Source organism: Nansenia antarctica (genome assembly GCF_963989245.1).
Source record: "Nansenia antarctica genome assembly, chromosome: 16".
Classification (NCBI taxonomy): Eukaryota; Metazoa; Chordata; class Actinopteri; order Argentiniformes; family Microstomatidae; genus Nansenia; species Nansenia antarctica.
In genome coordinates this window covers 2401120-2418619 of record NC_137686.1, presented here as the reverse complement: position 1 = coordinate 2418619, position 17500 = coordinate 2401120, and the positions used below count along the sequence as shown (strand labels likewise).

The window sequence follows — 17500 nt, the reverse complement described above, 5'->3', positions numbered from 1 at the left end:
ACCTAGCCTCAGGCTGCTAGCATCTACACTAAGTAAAGGTCAGGCTGCTAGCATCTACAGTACAGATCAGGCTGCTAGCATCTACAGTAAAGGTCAGGCTGCTAGTGTGACGGGGTGTATCTTTGCATGAATCACTCTCAGCTGGATGGCTCACGTTCATTTATTCTGTAGAAAACAGTGCATCAAATTCTGGACACGGGACTTGCAGGGTCATCGAGCTAAATTCCAGTCAGTGTTTTCAGATGAACTGAGACATAGTAGTCACTCATACTACACAAATTATAACAATAATATAAAACAAAAATACAAAATGTGTAGACTACATAAATCTTCACTTGTGTGATCATATAGTGGTATTCATTTAACAACAACAACAACAAGAAATCATAACATCCAAATGCATGGAAAAACCACGCACTTGAGATACGCATGCGCACCACGTGCAACAATGGCTGCAACCTGACTGCTAGGTAAGCCGCGAGCGTGGTGCAAACTAGCGAGGTGGAAGACCCAACCTCATACAATACGGTCTACTAACAGAACAACAGACATATAATAACACAACAATAATAATATTACCTGTAGAAAACAGTGCATCAAATTCTGGACACGGGACTTGCAGGGTCATCGAGCTAAATTCTAAAATGGTGTTACACGAACATTCACGTTAACGCCATCAATGTTAACAACTTAAAACTCATATTACTAAACTTGTGATGTTCCAAACTAAAATACTATAAACAGGGAAACTCAAAACAGCTATCTTGATCATTAAACATTCAAATAAAACATAGGTACATTAATAATCTCTTAAATGATATACGATCTCAGACCCTGCAGAAAACATGACCTTACCGCATCAGTGGTTAAGAATGAACTGAGGGAGATCACGTTACGTCCCGTGCAATTGCACTGTCCAGCTGTATTTACACGGCATCCGGGTCACGGATACACCCCGGATATACCCCTACGGATACACCACGTCATTAAACCCCTAGAGGGCGCAGTTTATTTTAGTTCTATTTTAGCTATAATTGAACTTTGAACTTTCTACTCCGTTACATACACCCCCCTTAAATTATACTAAAATGGGGCAACAGCATGAAAACCGGAGGACACTAAAAAATAAAACAGGAGCGAAAAAACAAACAAATGACAAAACAAAAAAACAACGTGGATCTCGAGCACTGATGTACCAAAACTCAACATTATAAATTCTTCCATAAGATGTGTGTAAGGACAGATTGGTACCAAAACCCGTACTTATCACAGAGGAGAAAGAGATGCCATCTACATCCCACAGTTGTACATTGATTGATTGATTGAAAACTTTATTAGAAGATTTGCAGGAGTAGGTACATGAAAGTACATATTACATACAAGGTCAACTAACAGGATAAAAACCCAAGAAAGCCACTGGCTTATTTCAATTGGGGTCCTTGATTCTCAATTCATCGTTACATGTAAGACAGACAAAAAAAACTAGTACTATCTACAAGACAATACAGACAAATAACTAGTACTATCTACAAGATAAACATACATCCATCATGGGAAGAACAATATAACAAAACATTAGGTATGTACAGCGGGTAGGACAGGTGGGGACATACACCACAGGTGGGGGCGGGGGACAAAACACAAAGTATGTACAGTGGGTAGTTCGGGTCTTTTAATCTGATTTTTGATTTAGAGGGTCCAGTTACGGATTGCAGCCTCCTGTAAATGTTTTTTGAGAGTGGTTTTGAAGGTGGGCAGTGTTTTGCACTCCTTTAAGATTATAGGAAGGGCGTTCCACATTTTTACTGCATAGTTTGCAAACGAGTTTAACCCCTTGTTTGTGGTGCAACGCGGTTGAACGTGGTTCGTGGAGCTTCCTCTGGTATTGTATGTGTGGACGTTGTTCACTTTTTGGAAGTATGTTGACAGGTACTTGGGTGTCTTTGTGGTGTAGCGTATCTTGAAGACCAGGCCCAGTGCAAGCTGCTGCACTCTGTCAACTACTCGTAGCCAATCAAGGCTCAAAAAATGAGCAGCGGTTAGATGTGTCCTAGGGTTGAGGCCTAGCAAAAGCCTAACCAGTTTATTTTGGGCTGTCTGGAGTCTTGTTTTTTGGGCCTTTGTGGTTCTATAGTACCATGATGTTACGGCATAGTCGATGTGACATTGAATGAGAGCTCCTGATAGGGTCCTCAGTGTGTTTTTACTGACAAGTGAGGATATCCTGTACAAGAATCTAGTTCTATGGTTCACTTTTTTGATTACTTTTGCTGCCATTTTATCTCCGGAAAGATTTGCCTCTAAGATGGAGCCCAGGTATGTAATATCCTCTTTTCTTGTGATATTAATGTTACCCACTTTTATTTTGAAATTTACAGCCTTTCTGAGTTTAGATGGGGATCCGTATAGGATGGTTTCAGTTTTACCTAGGTGTATTGATAGTTTATTGTCAGCTAGCCAGATGCAGATTCTACTCAGTTCAGTGCTTAGCGCTTTTTCCACCTGCAATATGTCCCTGTCAGAGACCAGCAGAGCCGAGTCATCCGCGAACAGGAACAAATTGCAATCACATGCTGATGACATGTCATTCACATATATTAGGAACAGTAAAGGTCCCAATATGCTTCCTTGTGGAACGCCGCAGGTCACTGGGAGGGGGGGGGACAGTGTTCCGTTCACACTAACCACCTGTTCCCTCCCCTCTAAGTAGGATTGCATCCAGCTCACCGATGTTCTATCGAACCCAATTGCTTTCAGTTTATCTAACAATATGTGGTGATCTACTGTGTCGAAGGCCTTCTGGAGGTCCAGCATGACCATGCCGCAGTACTTGCCCGAGTCCACCTCATGGTTGATGTGGTCGTTCAAATAGAGAAGGCATGTGTCAGTGGAATGGGATGTTCTGAATCCTGATTGAAATTCATACATCAGATTTTTTTCGGTAAGGTACCTATCAACATAACTTTGCCCTTACAAGAGAATCTCATGACTCTAGGTCACGACTCAGACCGGAAGCAAAATAAAGAAAGAAAAAAAACTGGATGCACTACGCCAGGGGTGCTCACACTTTTTAGGCTTGTGAGCTACTTTTCAAATTACCAGCTCAACAAGATCTACCAACCAAATAAAACATATTGCCATTGCTGCGAACACAAAAATGTACTGTAATAATAACAAATTAAGGCCACGCTACACTGTTTCAAAATCAAAGAAGAGATTTATTAAACTATATAACAAATATTCACACTGGTAGTCCATTAACATTAACATTAACTCAGGAGCTCTGAGTGGTTTACACCAGACTGGCCAGTGCCAAGCCAGGTGCCATCGACGTCTCCGGGCGGCGGAGTGTGTGTGTGTGTCTGTCTGTCTGTCTGTGTGTGTCTGTCTGTGTGTGTCTGTCTGTCTGTCTGTCTGTGTGTGTGTGTGTGTGTGTCTGTCTGTCTGTGTGTGCATGTGTGTGTGCTTGTGTCTGTCTGTGTGTGTGTGTGTGTGTGTGTGTGTGTGTGTGCTTGTGTGTGTGTGTGTGTGTGTGTGTGTGTGTGTTGTGAGGCGGCGCGGGGCTGAGTGATGCCCTCTCCTGTGTGGTCCAGACGGGAGGCGTCCCCGTCTACTTTTCAAAAAAAAAAAAAAAAAAAAACTATTTTTTTTTTTTTTTCAATGCCGTGTGATCTACCCACACTACCGCCGATCGCGATCGACGTAATGAGCACCCCTGCACTACGCCCCTACATAGACGCCGCAATGAAACTAAATGCAGAACCTATGAAAGGCTCAGTACTCCCTTTAAGCATCTGCCCTGACATCTCACAAATAAGCCTATTTGGGTTCCTAACACTCCTCCCACATCTCGTGACAACTGATGGAACTTGAGCACTCTGTGAACGTGTGCAAACTACCTGCTCTGGCTCAACCTCAACTAGAACTGGGAGGTCACCATGGGCATCACATCTAGCTTCAGGTGAGTGTACTGTGTCACATACTGTGTCAGGGGGATAATCAGTGTGGCAGTCAGGTACAGAGTCATCAGGAACACTATCCAGCAACTCATCTGGTCGGTCTTCCTTCGAGGCATTCGGCACGGGCATAGTCCCTCCGTCAGCTTCTTCCTCATGGATGCTCTCTGCCCCCGCGTGCTCAGGCGACTCCAAGACCCAGTCCCTGGTGCGCAACCGAGAGGCCTCTTCAACATCAGAGGTGACAGAGCCCTGAACACTGGCACAGGAAGCTATAGACTGCGACTCCTCTAGGGATGCCGGGTTCCCATCTTGTTCCGGAACTGTCAAGAAGTCAACCGGAAGCAGCATGTTCCTGTGTACAACCTTCTCTCTATTCGTGACAACATCTCTGATCCTGTACACGTTGATGTCCGATCTCACAGACACCACATCGAAAGGAGTTGATTCCCACCGGTCTGCGATCTTCCTCTTCCCTCTCTCACCTCGATTTACTAATTTACTAATTTAGCTCGATGACCCTGCAAGTCCCGTGTCCAGAATTTGATGCACTGTTTTCTACAGAATAAATGAACGTGAGCCATCCAGCTGAGAGTGATTCATGCAAAGATACACCCCGTCACATTGGTGCCGTGACCCGGATACACCCCGGATATACCCCTACGGATACACCACGTCATTACACCCCTAGAGGGCGCAGTTTAGCTCTATTTTAGCTATAATTGAACTTTGAACTTTCTACTCCGTTACACTAGCATCTACAGTAAAGGTCAGACTGCTAGCATCTACAGTAAAGGTCAGGCTGCTAGCTAACACCTACAGTAAAGGTCAAGCTGCTAGCATCTACAGTAAAGGTCAGGCTGCTAGCATCTACAGTAAAGGTCAGGCTGCTAGCATCTACAGTAAAGGTCAGACTGCTAGCATCTACAGTAAAGGTCAGGCTGCTAGCATCTACAGTAAAGGTCAGGCTGCTAGCATCTACAGTAAAGGTCAGGCTGCTAGCTAACACCTACAGTAAAGGTCAGGCTGCTAGCATCTACAGTAAAGGTCAGGCTGCTAGCATCTACAGTAAAGGTCAGGCTGCTAGCTAACACCTACAGTAAAGGTCAGGCTGCTAGCATCTACAGTAAAGGTCAGGCTGCTAGCTAACACCTACAGTAAAGGTCAGGCTGCTAGCATCTACAGTAAAGGTCAGGCTGCTAGCTAACACCTACAGTAAAGGTCAGGCTGCTAGCTACCATCTACAGTAAAGGTCAGGCTGCTAGCTACCATCTACAGTAAAGGTCAGGCTGCTAAGTACCTTCTGGTCAATGATTCAATGAATTCAACACAATTGTTAAGTACGTAGTAAGAAATGATTCCTAGCTGGGCTTGACTGGTGTTGACATTGTCTTATATGTTGTACGTATTATGCATATTGTTGTGCAAATGTGGCAAATACAAACAAGTCATTGATAGGTCATGTATGTACTAGTTTTAATAAATGTAGATGAATGCACTTTGAATTTGAGCATCTGCTAAATAACAAAACTGTCAAATGTTACTACTATGTAATGATCATTTATTACCCCTTTTCTCATTAAGAAACAAACAGCTTGGCCAATTCTGTAAGAAGCTACAATCCTGGTAATTTCTGAGTCAGAGTGGATGGAGTGATATGTAGACGTGTACTGTAGCGATGCAGCCATTGGCTGGTGATCTAACAACGGCTGTGTGTTTCTTCCAGACACTGACATGACAGTTGGTAAGATATACGCCTCCATGATGATTATGGACTACTTCAAAACGAATAAAGCAAAGAAGCTGAGGCAACAGCTGGAAGCGCAGGTTAGCCATAGGCTATGCGTCACATCTAAACACTCCATTCTATCTAACATCATCACAGTCATTTTTCACCTGTAGACCTCGACCAAACTGTACTTGAACGTATTTTAGATGTGCTTGATTTGGCTTGGAGATTACACTTTTGTTTTATTCTACTAGGGAAACAATCAAGCACAGTATTATTATTATTATTATTATTATTATTATTATTATTTTTGTTATTATAGTTAAGTTAGTGTTATTTACTAAAGTAAATTACATGGGCTGCGTCTGTAAATTCGCACTGGAATCTGATCAGCACTCATGGAATGCCTCTTGTCTAATTAAATGACTTGCTCCCTTTATGGTGTCGAATACAGTATGCGCTCCGCCGCTCTCAGAGCGAATTTATGAACACAGCCATTAGACCCCAGACCTGGGTCTGCCTTACCGTCGGCATGTCATTTTGACTTGGTTGAGTACTCTAAAACATGTAGCAAAAGACTTCACTGGCTTCCTGTTATGTTCAGAATAGATTTCAAGATCCTTCTGCTTGTTTATAAAGCTCTCACTGGCACAGCACCAGAATATCTGAAAGATCTTTTGCTACCATATCAGCCCAATAGAGCTCTCAGGTCTTCTGCTAGCATATCAGCCCAATAGAGCTCTCAGGTCTTCTGACACTGGTTTTCTCTGTGTACCACATGTACAAAAGAAGAGATTTGGCGAGGCTGCATTCTCATTTTATGCACCCAAATTGTGGAATGCACTGCCAGTTTACATTAGGGATGCAACCTCAGCAAATATGTTCAAGTCAAGACTAAAAACCCATCTTTTTATTATTGCCTTTAAATGACTAAATAATTAAATTATGATTATATACTGATTGGAGCACTTTGAGCTGCAACGTTAGCTGGAAAAGTGATTTACAAATAAAAGTTATTATTATTATTATTATTATTATTAATCTCTGTCCTCACCCTGTAGTGTTATCTGCTGCCTCTCTCCTTCCACAGAAGGTGAGTCTGATGTTCCAGCGCCTGGACACCTCCACCCTCCCAGAGGACATGCTCTCCAACGCCCAGCCCCTCTCCCTCATGCCCCAGAGTGCCGGCTCCGCGCTGTGAGTCCATGCTGCGTGCGTGCATGTGTCCGCGAGTTCGCGTGCGTGTGCATATGTGTGCGTGTGAGTGTCAGCGTGTTCGTGTGCATGGGCATATGTGTGCGTGAGCGCGCGTGCATGTGTGTGCGTGTAATTTATTAGTGTATCTCTGACTGTTTTCCTTCGGTCCCCCTGTAGGTCCAGAGGAGGCCTTCTGGCCTTGAGTCCCATTTCCCCCCAGGACCTGTTCATGAAGCCCTTAACCTCCGACAGGGACACCAGTGAACAGCACTCTGAGGTAAGGATCCAGTGAACAGCACTCTGAGGTAAGGATCCAGTGAACAGCACTCTGAGGTAAGGATCCAGTGGGCGGCTGTGGCGCAGGAGGTAGAGCCGCCGTCTAATGATCGCAAGGTTGGCAGATTGGCGGTTCGAGCCCCGGCTGGCCACATGTCGAAGTGTCCTTGGGCAAGACACTGAACCCCAAATTGCTCCCAGTGAGTGGGCCGGCGCCTTGCATGGTAGCTTGCCGCCATTGGTGTGTGAATGTGTGTGTGAATGGGTGAATGAGAGGCAGTTGTGAAGCGCTTTGGATAAAGGCTATATAAGTGTAGTCCATTTACCATTTACCTCACTCCCATTCTGAATCCCAAATCAGTCCCTAGTCACTACCGACTATCAGAGTAGCCGACTATCAGAGTAGCCATCTGGCTATCTTTCCACCCAGAAAGTGGAAACCTTAGAGAGGTTTTTTTCTCAGCTGTTAAGGAACACGACTCCTCGCGTCATCTCCTCCGTCCTCCGCTCACTTCGTCTGCAAAAAAGCACTGGAGGAGGAGACGTAAGCACTGGAGGAGTAAGCAAGTAAGTAAGTAAGTAAAGCTTTATTTATATAGCACCTCATACAAGAAATGCGATCAAAGTGCTTTACAACAGGAATAGGAACATAAAGTGAATATAAAAACATATACAAGCATATAATGAATATAAAAGCAGGGGAAAACAGTCAAAAGAAAAGGTAAAGATTTACATTTCTTACACACTATGTGATACATGTCATACATTCATACACTACTATATATTATTGTAGCCCCCTCAGTGAGTGTAGTCATGCTAATGCTTCCTTAAGCCTAACTTGGATCTCGGCGGGCCTGGTTACCCCTGAAATCTAGTATCCAGGACCTACTGTCCCTTCCTTAAGCCTAACTTGGAACTCGGCGGGCCTGGTTACCCCTGAAATCTAGTATCTAGGACCTACTGTCCCTTCCTTAAGCCTAACTTGGATCTCGGCGGGCCTGGTTACCCCTGAAATCTAGTATCCAGGACCTACTGTCCCTTCCTTAAGCCTAACTTGGATCTCGGCGGGCCTGGTTACCCCTGAAATCTAGTATCCAGGACCTACTGTCCCTTCCTTCAGCCTAACTTGGATCTCAGCGGGCCTGGTTACCCCTGAAATCTAGTATCCAGGACCTACTGTCCCTTCCTTAAGCCTAACTTGGATCTCGGCGGGCCTGGTTACCCCTGAAATCTAGTATCCAGGACCTACTGTCCCTTCCTTAAGCCTAACTTGGATCTCGGCGGGCCTGGTTACCCTTGAAATCTAGTATCTAGGACCTACTGTCCCTTCCTTAAGCCTAACTTGGATCTCGGTGGGCCTGGTTACCCCTGAAATCTAGTATCCAGGACCTACTGTCCCTTCCTTAAGCCTAACTTGGATCTCGGCGGGCCTGGTTACCCCTGAAATCTAGTATCCAGGACCTACTGTCCCTTCCTTAAGCCTAACTTGGATCTCGGCAGGCCTGGTTACCCCTGAAATCTAGTATCCAGGACCTACTGTCCCTTCCTTAAGCCTAACTTGGATCTCGGCGGGCCTGGTTACCCCTGAAATCGAGTATCCAGGACCTACTGTTCCTTCCTTAAGCCTAACTTGGATCTCGGCGGGCCTGGTTACCCCTGAAATCTAGTATCCAGGACCTACTGTCCCTTCCTTAAGCCTAACTTGGATCTCGGCGGGCCTGGTTACCCCTGAAATCTAGTATCCAGGACCTACTGTCCCTTCCTTAAGCCTAACTTGGATCTCGGCGGGCCTGGTTACCCCTGAAATCTAGTATCCAGGACCTACTGTCCCTTCCTTAAGCCTAACTTGGATCTCGGCGGGCCTGGTTACCCCTGAAATCTAGTATCCAGGACCTACTGTCCCTTCCTTAAGCCTAATCAGATGTCGGCGGGCCTGGTTACCCCTGAAATCTAATTTCCAGGACCTAGTATACTGTCCCTTCCTTTAGCCTACTTAGACCTCGGCGGGTCGAGGTCTATCACTAGTACATGAATATAGGAGGAGACGTAAGGGGGAGGAGCCTAGATCTTCTCCTCCTCCCTGTCTGTGGAAGACTTTGTCACCTATTTTGAATGGAAGGTTGATGACGTTAGCAGTTTCTTTTCTCCAACCTCTCGCCAACACTGCTACCATCCCTCCCAAACCCACTGCGCTGCACTCAGTCTCTGGCTTATCAGCTCGTTCCCCCCTCTCCCCTGATGATATTCTAAAACGATCACGTCTAAGTGGGCAACCACTTGCCCTCTCGGTCCTATCCCCTCCCCTCTTCTCCAATTAATTTCCAAAGACCTCCTGCCTTTCATTACAACTGTAATTAACTCCTCTCAATCCACAGGATCTGTCCCGGCTGCCTTTAAGACAGCCAGTCAAGCCTCTTCTCAAGAAACCAACTTTTAACCCGTCTTTGGTCCACAACTACAGATCGGTATCCCTTCTCTCCTTCTTTTCTAAAACCCTTGAACTCGCTGTATCTAACCAACTGTCTCTCTATCTCCTTCAGAACAACCCCCTTGACACTTACCAATCTGGCTTTAAGGCTGGGCACTCTACTGAGACTGCTCTCCTTGCTGTCACAGAGGCCCTCCACTCTGCTCGAACTTCTACCCTCTCCTCTGTTCTCATTCTCCTGGACCTGTCTGCTGCCTTCGACACAGTCAACCATCCAATCCTTCTCTCCACCCTCTCAGAACTGGGCATCTCTGGCTCTGCACTCTCCTGGTTTGTACCTGGCTGATCGCTCTTGCCAGGTGATGTGGAGAGGATCACTGTCCTCCCCACTAGCCCTCACCACTGGGGTCCCCCTATACCAATTCTCTTAGCTGAGTAATTTTCTCACATGGTTTCTCCTACCACTGCTACACAAACGACACTCAACTCTTCCTGTCTTTCCCCCCCTCTGACTCACAGACGGCAACACGTGTCTCTGTGTCTCTTGCAGACATTTTTGCTTGGATGTCAACTCACCACAAGACTGAGCCTCCCTGGAAAAGCCTGCCCTCTCCAAGACTTCTCCATCACAGTAGAGAACTCTACAGTGACCTCCTCTCAGACAGCCAAGAACCTTGGGGTGACCCTTGACAATCACTTATCCTGTGCGGCAAACATCACAGCGACAGCACGCTGCTGGAGATTCTTCCTCTACAACATCAGAAGGATACGTCTCTTCTTCACCAGAGAAGCAGCTCAACTCTTGGTCCAGTCACTGGTCATTTCCCGCCTTGACTACTGCAACACACTCCTGGCCGGGCTCCCCGCCTCCTAATCCCAAATTCTCTCATGCCACCCCTCTCCTTCGCACCCTTCACTGGCTCCCAGTAGCAGCTCACATCAGATTCAAAACGCTGGTGCTCGCCAACCGGGCGGCGAAAGGAACAGCCCCCTCCTACATGAAAGCAATGGTCAGCCTCCAAACATCAGCCCGTTCACTCCGCTCTTCCACCTCTGCTGGCCGACTGTCACCACCGCCTCTACGGGGATGCAGCAGTCACACTACCCAGTCATGGTTTTTCACCGTCCTGGCACCCCGCTGGTGGAACGAGCTCCCCACCGCTGTCAGGACTGCAGAGTCACTCCATATCGTCCGCCGTAACCTGAAGACCCATCTGTTTAGGCTACACCTTAACTGTCCCTCCTGAAACCTCTCCATCCCCTCTACCCCTCTGTAGAGTTTCTCTACTGTAAATAATAAAACATTCGACTGCCAATGACCTCTGGCCTCTTGCGATGACTGTGGATAGATGATTCACTTACTTAGACAAATGTATTTATTGTAAGTCGCTTTGGATAAAGACGTCTGCTAAATGCCAAAAATGTAAATGTAAATGGTTAGTCAGTAGGAAGTGACTGGAGGACTGAGGAGAGGACGTGTGGAGTCATGTTCCTAACAATTGAGAAAGGACTCTACTAAGGTGAACTAGGGTGGGGCTTCCTATGAGCTGGAAAGGCATCAGCCAACGCATGGTCTTCCTCTTCAATATGTTTATAGATTGTAAATGGATTTCACTTGCATGACGCCATCTACTGGTGCCAAAGAATGACTTATCTGTGCTACTGGAGCTGAGTTGATACTTCAGCACACAAATAATGTTTTATTTTAATATAGTAAGCACATAATGATAGCAACATAACATTTGACAGAAAACCTTACCTAATTGTCAAACAATCCCTTCAAACCCTGTCAAACAATCAACCTTATTATTATATTGACCTTAATCAGACCTAATCGGACCTTAATCATCCCACACATAGAACATGATACGTTCTGGGTCTTCTCAGAGCCACATCAGAGGCAGCTGTAACAGAACATTCAATTAGTAACATAACGTTTATTTATATTGCACAATTTTACGACAAACAGGCGCCCAAAGTGCTTAAAAAACAGATAAAAAGATTAAACACTGGTAAAAGAGAAAAACAAGATAAAATACAGATAAAAAACTGATAAAATAGATAAAAACATAAAAACAAAGTGCAATACAAATACAAGTGCAGAAATAAAGTGCAGTGTCGGGATGCAGGCTCACCTCAGGTCAAAGGCCAGGTAGAAAAGATGTGTTTTAGCTAGTTGTTTTAAAAGCCTTGATGCTCTGAGTGGATCTGATGTGGAGGGGGAGACTATTCCAGAGCCTAGGGGCTGCTTTGGAGAAGGCTCAATAAGAAACACAATCAAATATCATAGTGAATAATCTTCTTGTCGGTAAAATGATGGAATGGATCAATCTATTGAGGATTTGTGATCTTAAATGCGTTGTGTCATCTCAGGATAGATTAGGTGTGCAGCATACACAATTTGACAAGGAATAGAATGTTTAACACAGGTCGGAATGAGTACTATAAGATTTATTTAGACAACAGCAAACTAGCTTCGTCAGCATTCCAGCATTCGACATCATTATGAAATACAGACAGGTTTAAATACTTTTCATGTTATCTCAGATGTTACGTTGTGAATGAGCTCACCATCCCTGGCGCTTACCACCCCCCAAGGTCTTAAGATAACAACCCCGAATCTGTCTATTTGTGGCGTCACTGCTAACCGTGAAGATCAGGCTGACCTGGAAGAAGCAGAATGTGTGTGTGTATGTGAGTGTGTATGTGTTATGTGTGTGTCTGAGTGACATAAGCATATATGTTTCTAGACAATCCCACCAAGATCTAACAGTAGAGACGTTCAAATACAATAGAGAAGTTCAAAGCACATTTTTTTTTAATGATTAATAGTTTTTTTTATTATTTTCAATTAACAGACAATGAACAGACATCCATCACACGTAACAGTTGACATTGAACAATAAAATTAAAAAGACAAAAAATAGACACAACAAAACATAAAGGTGATGTACAGCAATGTAAATCTACAGCATTGTCTAACAATCATATTTATAGCAGTTTACTTTCACTTTTTACATTTGGGATATTGCTACTTATAATTAAATAAAATAAATAAAATAAATAAAATAAATAAAATAAATAAAAATATTGCTATTTACATGAGCTGGAGTTGCCATTATTTCTCAATATATGAGTGATACTGCCCCCATTTCAAGCGGTATTCCTCCACCTTATCTAGCAGCCTATATGATAATTGTTCTAGGGCTGCCAGCTGCCCAAGAGAAATGTGCCACAGAGACGGTGCTGGTGCTGATGAGGCCTTCCACTCTTTAACTAATAGTTTCCGTCCTAGCATTAACGCAGTCTGGATCCAATTGGCGAGTGGTGGAGTCACCTCACTTAATGCTGTGGGGTCACCCAAAATAAAAAGACTGGGGGTGAACGGAATGTCAAGGCCGACAATTTTTTCCAGATAACCATGGATGGCTAGCCAAAACTCCTGGGTTTTTGGACATCCCCAAAGCATATGCACTAGAGTACCATTCCTGTCACTACACCTCCAGCACTCCGAACTGTCAACCAGACCCACTCTATGTAGCCTGGATGGTGTCCAGTAGATTCTGTTAATAATCTTGAATTGGATTAGTCTCGTTCGGAGTTCCCTTGACATTTTTTCCACATTCTTGAGAATTCTTCCCCATTCTGCCTCTGTAAATGATACATTTAAGTCTATTTCCCATGTTAGTTTAAGAGACCATATGTTTGGGTCTGAGGCCACTAGGATCCTCGAATAGTAAGCAGAGGCTTCATGACCTAGTCCAAGAATGTTCAGAAACCATACCAGTGTATCACCACTAGGTGGGGCAGTTGTGGGGGAGCCAAATGCTTGCACCATTAAGTGTCTTAGCTGTAAATACTTCCAAAATTGATTGTGTGGTAAATCAAATTCCCTTCTAAGAGCCTCAAAAGATTTTAGCGTTCCATCCTGATATAGGTCTTCTAGAACTTCGATACCTTTTTGAAACCAGGGCTTCCAAAAGAAGGGCGATTTATCTATACACAGCTTGGGGTTCAGCCAGATCCCAGCAGACTGGTGAAGATAGGGGTCAAATTTAAAGATGTAAGCAACTCTCTTCCAAACCCATTGTATATGGGATAAAATAGGGTGCGATCGATTCTCTTGGGTTAGTCTGGCCGTAATACAGCACCTGAGTGCCAGAGGGGTGCAGATTGCACTTTCAATATGGAACCACGGGGGGGCTCTCTCTGGAGGCAGAGTCCAGTGTGCCATGTGCCTGAGAGTGAAAGCATAATGGTAATATAACAGGTTAGGAACAGCAAGACCTCCTCGGTCTACAGGCCTCTGCAGTTTCCGCAGGCTCATTCTAGGACGTTTGTTGTTCCATAAAAATGTATTACAAATTTGATCCAATTGTTTAAAGTAGTGTAATGGGATTCGGACTGGGAGAGCTTGTAACAGGTAGTTAAATCTAGGAACACAGGTCATCTTTATTATATTTACTTTGCCCCACACGAAATAGTGGAGACCACCGCTCTACATCTGCCCGCAGTTTATCCAATAGGGGAACAAAGTTTATTTTAACTAAATCAGCCAGTGAGGGGGGGAATGTTAGGCCAAGATATCTAATGCCTTTCTTAGGCCAAGAAAAGGTGCCTGCTTGAAAAAGGGATTTGGGACAATATGGCGAAAGAGGAAGAGCCGCCGACTTTGTCCAGTTCACTTTATAACCTGAAATAGATGAAAACTTGTCAATGATTCTAAATAGGGAGGAAAGAGAGCGTTCTGGATCTGAGACAAATAAAAGAATGTCATCCGCATATAGCATCAGTTTATGACATCTATCACCGATTTGAATACCTGGAAACGTGGGTTCTCTCCGGATAGCCATTGCTAACGGTTCGAGAGCAACAGCAAAGAGCAGGGGGGAGAGGGGGTCCCCCTGTCTCGTACCCCTACCCAGCTCAAAGGGAGATGACATAATGCCATTGGTAAGCACTGATGCCGTAGGGTTAGTATATATAAGACTAATCCACTCTATAAACTTCTTGCTGAAACCAAAGCATTCCAGGGCGGAGAGTAAGTATTGCCATTCCACCCTGTCGAACGCCTTCTCAGCGTCCAGCGAGATGGCGGCCATGGGAGAGGCATTGTCCCGAGTGGCCCACATAATATCAACAAATCTCCTAACATTGTCTGCAGAGGAACGGGAGCGTATAAAACCGACCTGCTCGGGGTGAATCAGAGAGGTTATCACCTTGTCAAGGCGGTTAGCCAGAAATTTGATAATATCTTACTATCGCAGGAGGTTAAACTGATAAGTCTGACATTCTTACAATCTAAAGGGTCCTTCCCTTCCTTCAAAATAAGGGTAATAATGGCCTCCGATAGAGTAGGAGGAAGTTTTCCCTTTTCCAGGGCTTCATTATAGGTGTTTAGTAGTAATGGAGCAAGTTCTTTGGAGTAGGCCTTGTAGAAGCCGTGAAGCCATCTACACCTGGCGCTTTACTTGAAGGTAGGTGCTTAATAACGTCAACTATCTCCTCAATAGTAATATGTGAGTCAAGACTCTCGAGCTGGTCCTCAGATAACGACGGAAGATTGAGAGTTGATAAAAAATAAGTGATGTCTGTTTTGTTCACCTTTGACTCAGAGGTGTAAAGGTTTACATAGAAGTCACGGAATGCACCATTTATTTCTTTGGGGTCATAAAGAAGATGCCCATCGCCCCCCCCTAATGGCTGGAATAGTGCTCCGTGCTTCTCTTTGTTTAATATATCTGGCGAGTAGTCTACCGGCCTTATCTCCCTCCTCAAAATATTTTTGTTTAAGTTCAAAGCAAATTGACAACAACATCATTACTTACTTACTTACTTACTTTCCTACTCCTCTTCATCCCCTATGGGACATAAGGCTACAGTGAGCTCTCTCCATTGTGTTCGGTCCTTGGCAGCATGCTGCACCTGTCCCCATGACAGGTTCATCGGTTCCAGCAGTTGTGTCACAGTTCTGCTCCAGGGGGCCATTCCACTAAAGGTGGATCAGTATAGCGGCGATATAAATAAATGCGGCGATCAGGCAACTCGAGATTGGAATTCAAGCCTCAGGTGATTCCTCGAACGAGGATCAGCCTTGTGTCATCAGTGTTCACAGAAGACAGGCTTACAAATCTTCGATATGGGCGCGTGCACGCAGACATAAAGAGCCCAGAAGAGTCGATCTGTCGAAATTAAGATACTCCACTCTGCAGGGGTACTACATTTGCGCAGCATTCCCGAATTATTGATCTTTATGAAGACGGAAAAATAAGATGTAAAATAGTGCAATACTGCCGCAATTAACAAGGCGAGGGAAATGGTTTGGCAAGAAATTGCTGACCGATTAAATGCGTAGGTCATACTAGCCCCAGTTATTGTTATATGTTCATATTTTAATAAATGAATTTTACTACTGTGGTGATATCAGCAGCAGGCTACAAACCGTCATATCGCCGCAATGGCCTAGTGGTATCGACCGCTGCCACAGGATTTATTCATCATTTTTAGACATGGTTCGAATCCCTCTTCAGACGCACTTTTTACTGCATTTCGTTGTCTGAATCTAATCTAAAATCTCATCTAAAAAAGTATGTAGGCTATAAAATTATGGTGCAGGCTAATTTACAAGAACTGACACGATTACAATGGTGTTTGAAGCCTTTGCATGAAATCTTCGGTTAAATGTAAAAAAATAAAAAATAAATCACTTAGTCAAGTCTCGAACTCACAACCTTTGGAACTCGAGCCGGCTGTCTTAACCACTGCGCCAGCCAGACCGCTGCGATAACAGCAATGCAAGTTGATAGACATACCTATTCATTTTATTTTATTTTTTACACTTTTTAATTTATGTATCCATCGATCTATCTATCTATCACACTTTCAAAATATCTAGTTATCTATCACACAATCAAACTATCTATCGATCGATCACACTTTCAAATTATCAAATTATCTATCTATCACACAGTCAAACTATCTAATCTATCTATCTCGTGTGAAGTGGGAACTAATATTTCCTAAAAGACACATGAGGAACTGTCGTTCGGGGTTTAGTTTCCGCCTGTGAGCCTTTTTTGACGCGCGTCTTACCATAGCCTGTGTTTTAGCCTGGTCGCGACCAGGCTAATTATATCTGACTCAGAAGGAGCTCAACCAAGCAGCGAATTATTTGAGCCACATTGATGGCACCGAACGCAAGCTAACATTTTCGAGGCTTAGAACTTTATCGAGGCTTAGAACTTTATCGAGCTTCATGGAATACCCCCCAGGTGGTTTTGGGCCTCCCAGGTTATCTTTTGCCTGGTGGTGTCCATCTTAAGGCGTCATGAGTACATTACAACAACACTACTCCACAACATTCACACCACAGATCAGTGGCGAAGGATGATAGTGGCATCATAAGTTCTAGTCGGAGGTGGGATTTGGAAAGCTGAGATGTGATGCAGGCAGCCCTATTGTTGTTGACATTGACTGTGTTTACATGCACACCATATTCCTGTATTAAGCGGAATATGCTCAATATTCCGATTGGGCAAAAGTCATCTAAACACCTTATTCGGAATATTATAACAACCCGAATATTGACCTTAATCGGAATATGGTGTGCATGTAAAAGCGTCAATGTGTTGTTTTCTATGCTGTTTATAGTTGAACTGGGGGGTATTCCAGCAATGTCGCTAAAGGAATATCCAGGCTTATTTTGATAAGTCTCGCAAGATTGAATGGAATCACTCTTGATGGGTTGATGGGATACCCCCCAGGTCTGTGGACAGCTGGTAGTGTCCTGTCTCTCTGTCCTGACAGCTGGTAGTGTTCTGTCTCTCTGTCCTGACAGCTGGTAGTGTTCTGTCTCTCTGTCCTGACAGCTGGTAGTGTTCTGTCTCTCTGTCCTGACAGCTGGTAGTGTTCTGT

The 17500-nt window shown here is 44.3% G+C and overlaps 1 protein-coding gene across 1 annotated transcript in view; it reads left to right on the top strand.

The window, feature by feature from the left end:
- Positions 1–17500, top strand: part of LOC308171672 (voltage-dependent R-type calcium channel subunit alpha-1E-like) — a gene marked incomplete at its 3' end in the record, with an annotated part of 200056 nt that overhangs the window by 175090 nt on the left and 7466 nt on the right. The window contains 5 exon segments of the mRNA XM_080546544.1: positions 5683–5783; positions 6776–6882; positions 7060–7159; positions 9534–9623; positions 10137–10265. Of these exon segments, the coding sequence (XP_080402670.1) occupies positions 5683–5783; positions 6776–6882; positions 7060–7159; positions 9534–9623; positions 10137–10265 (527 nt within the window).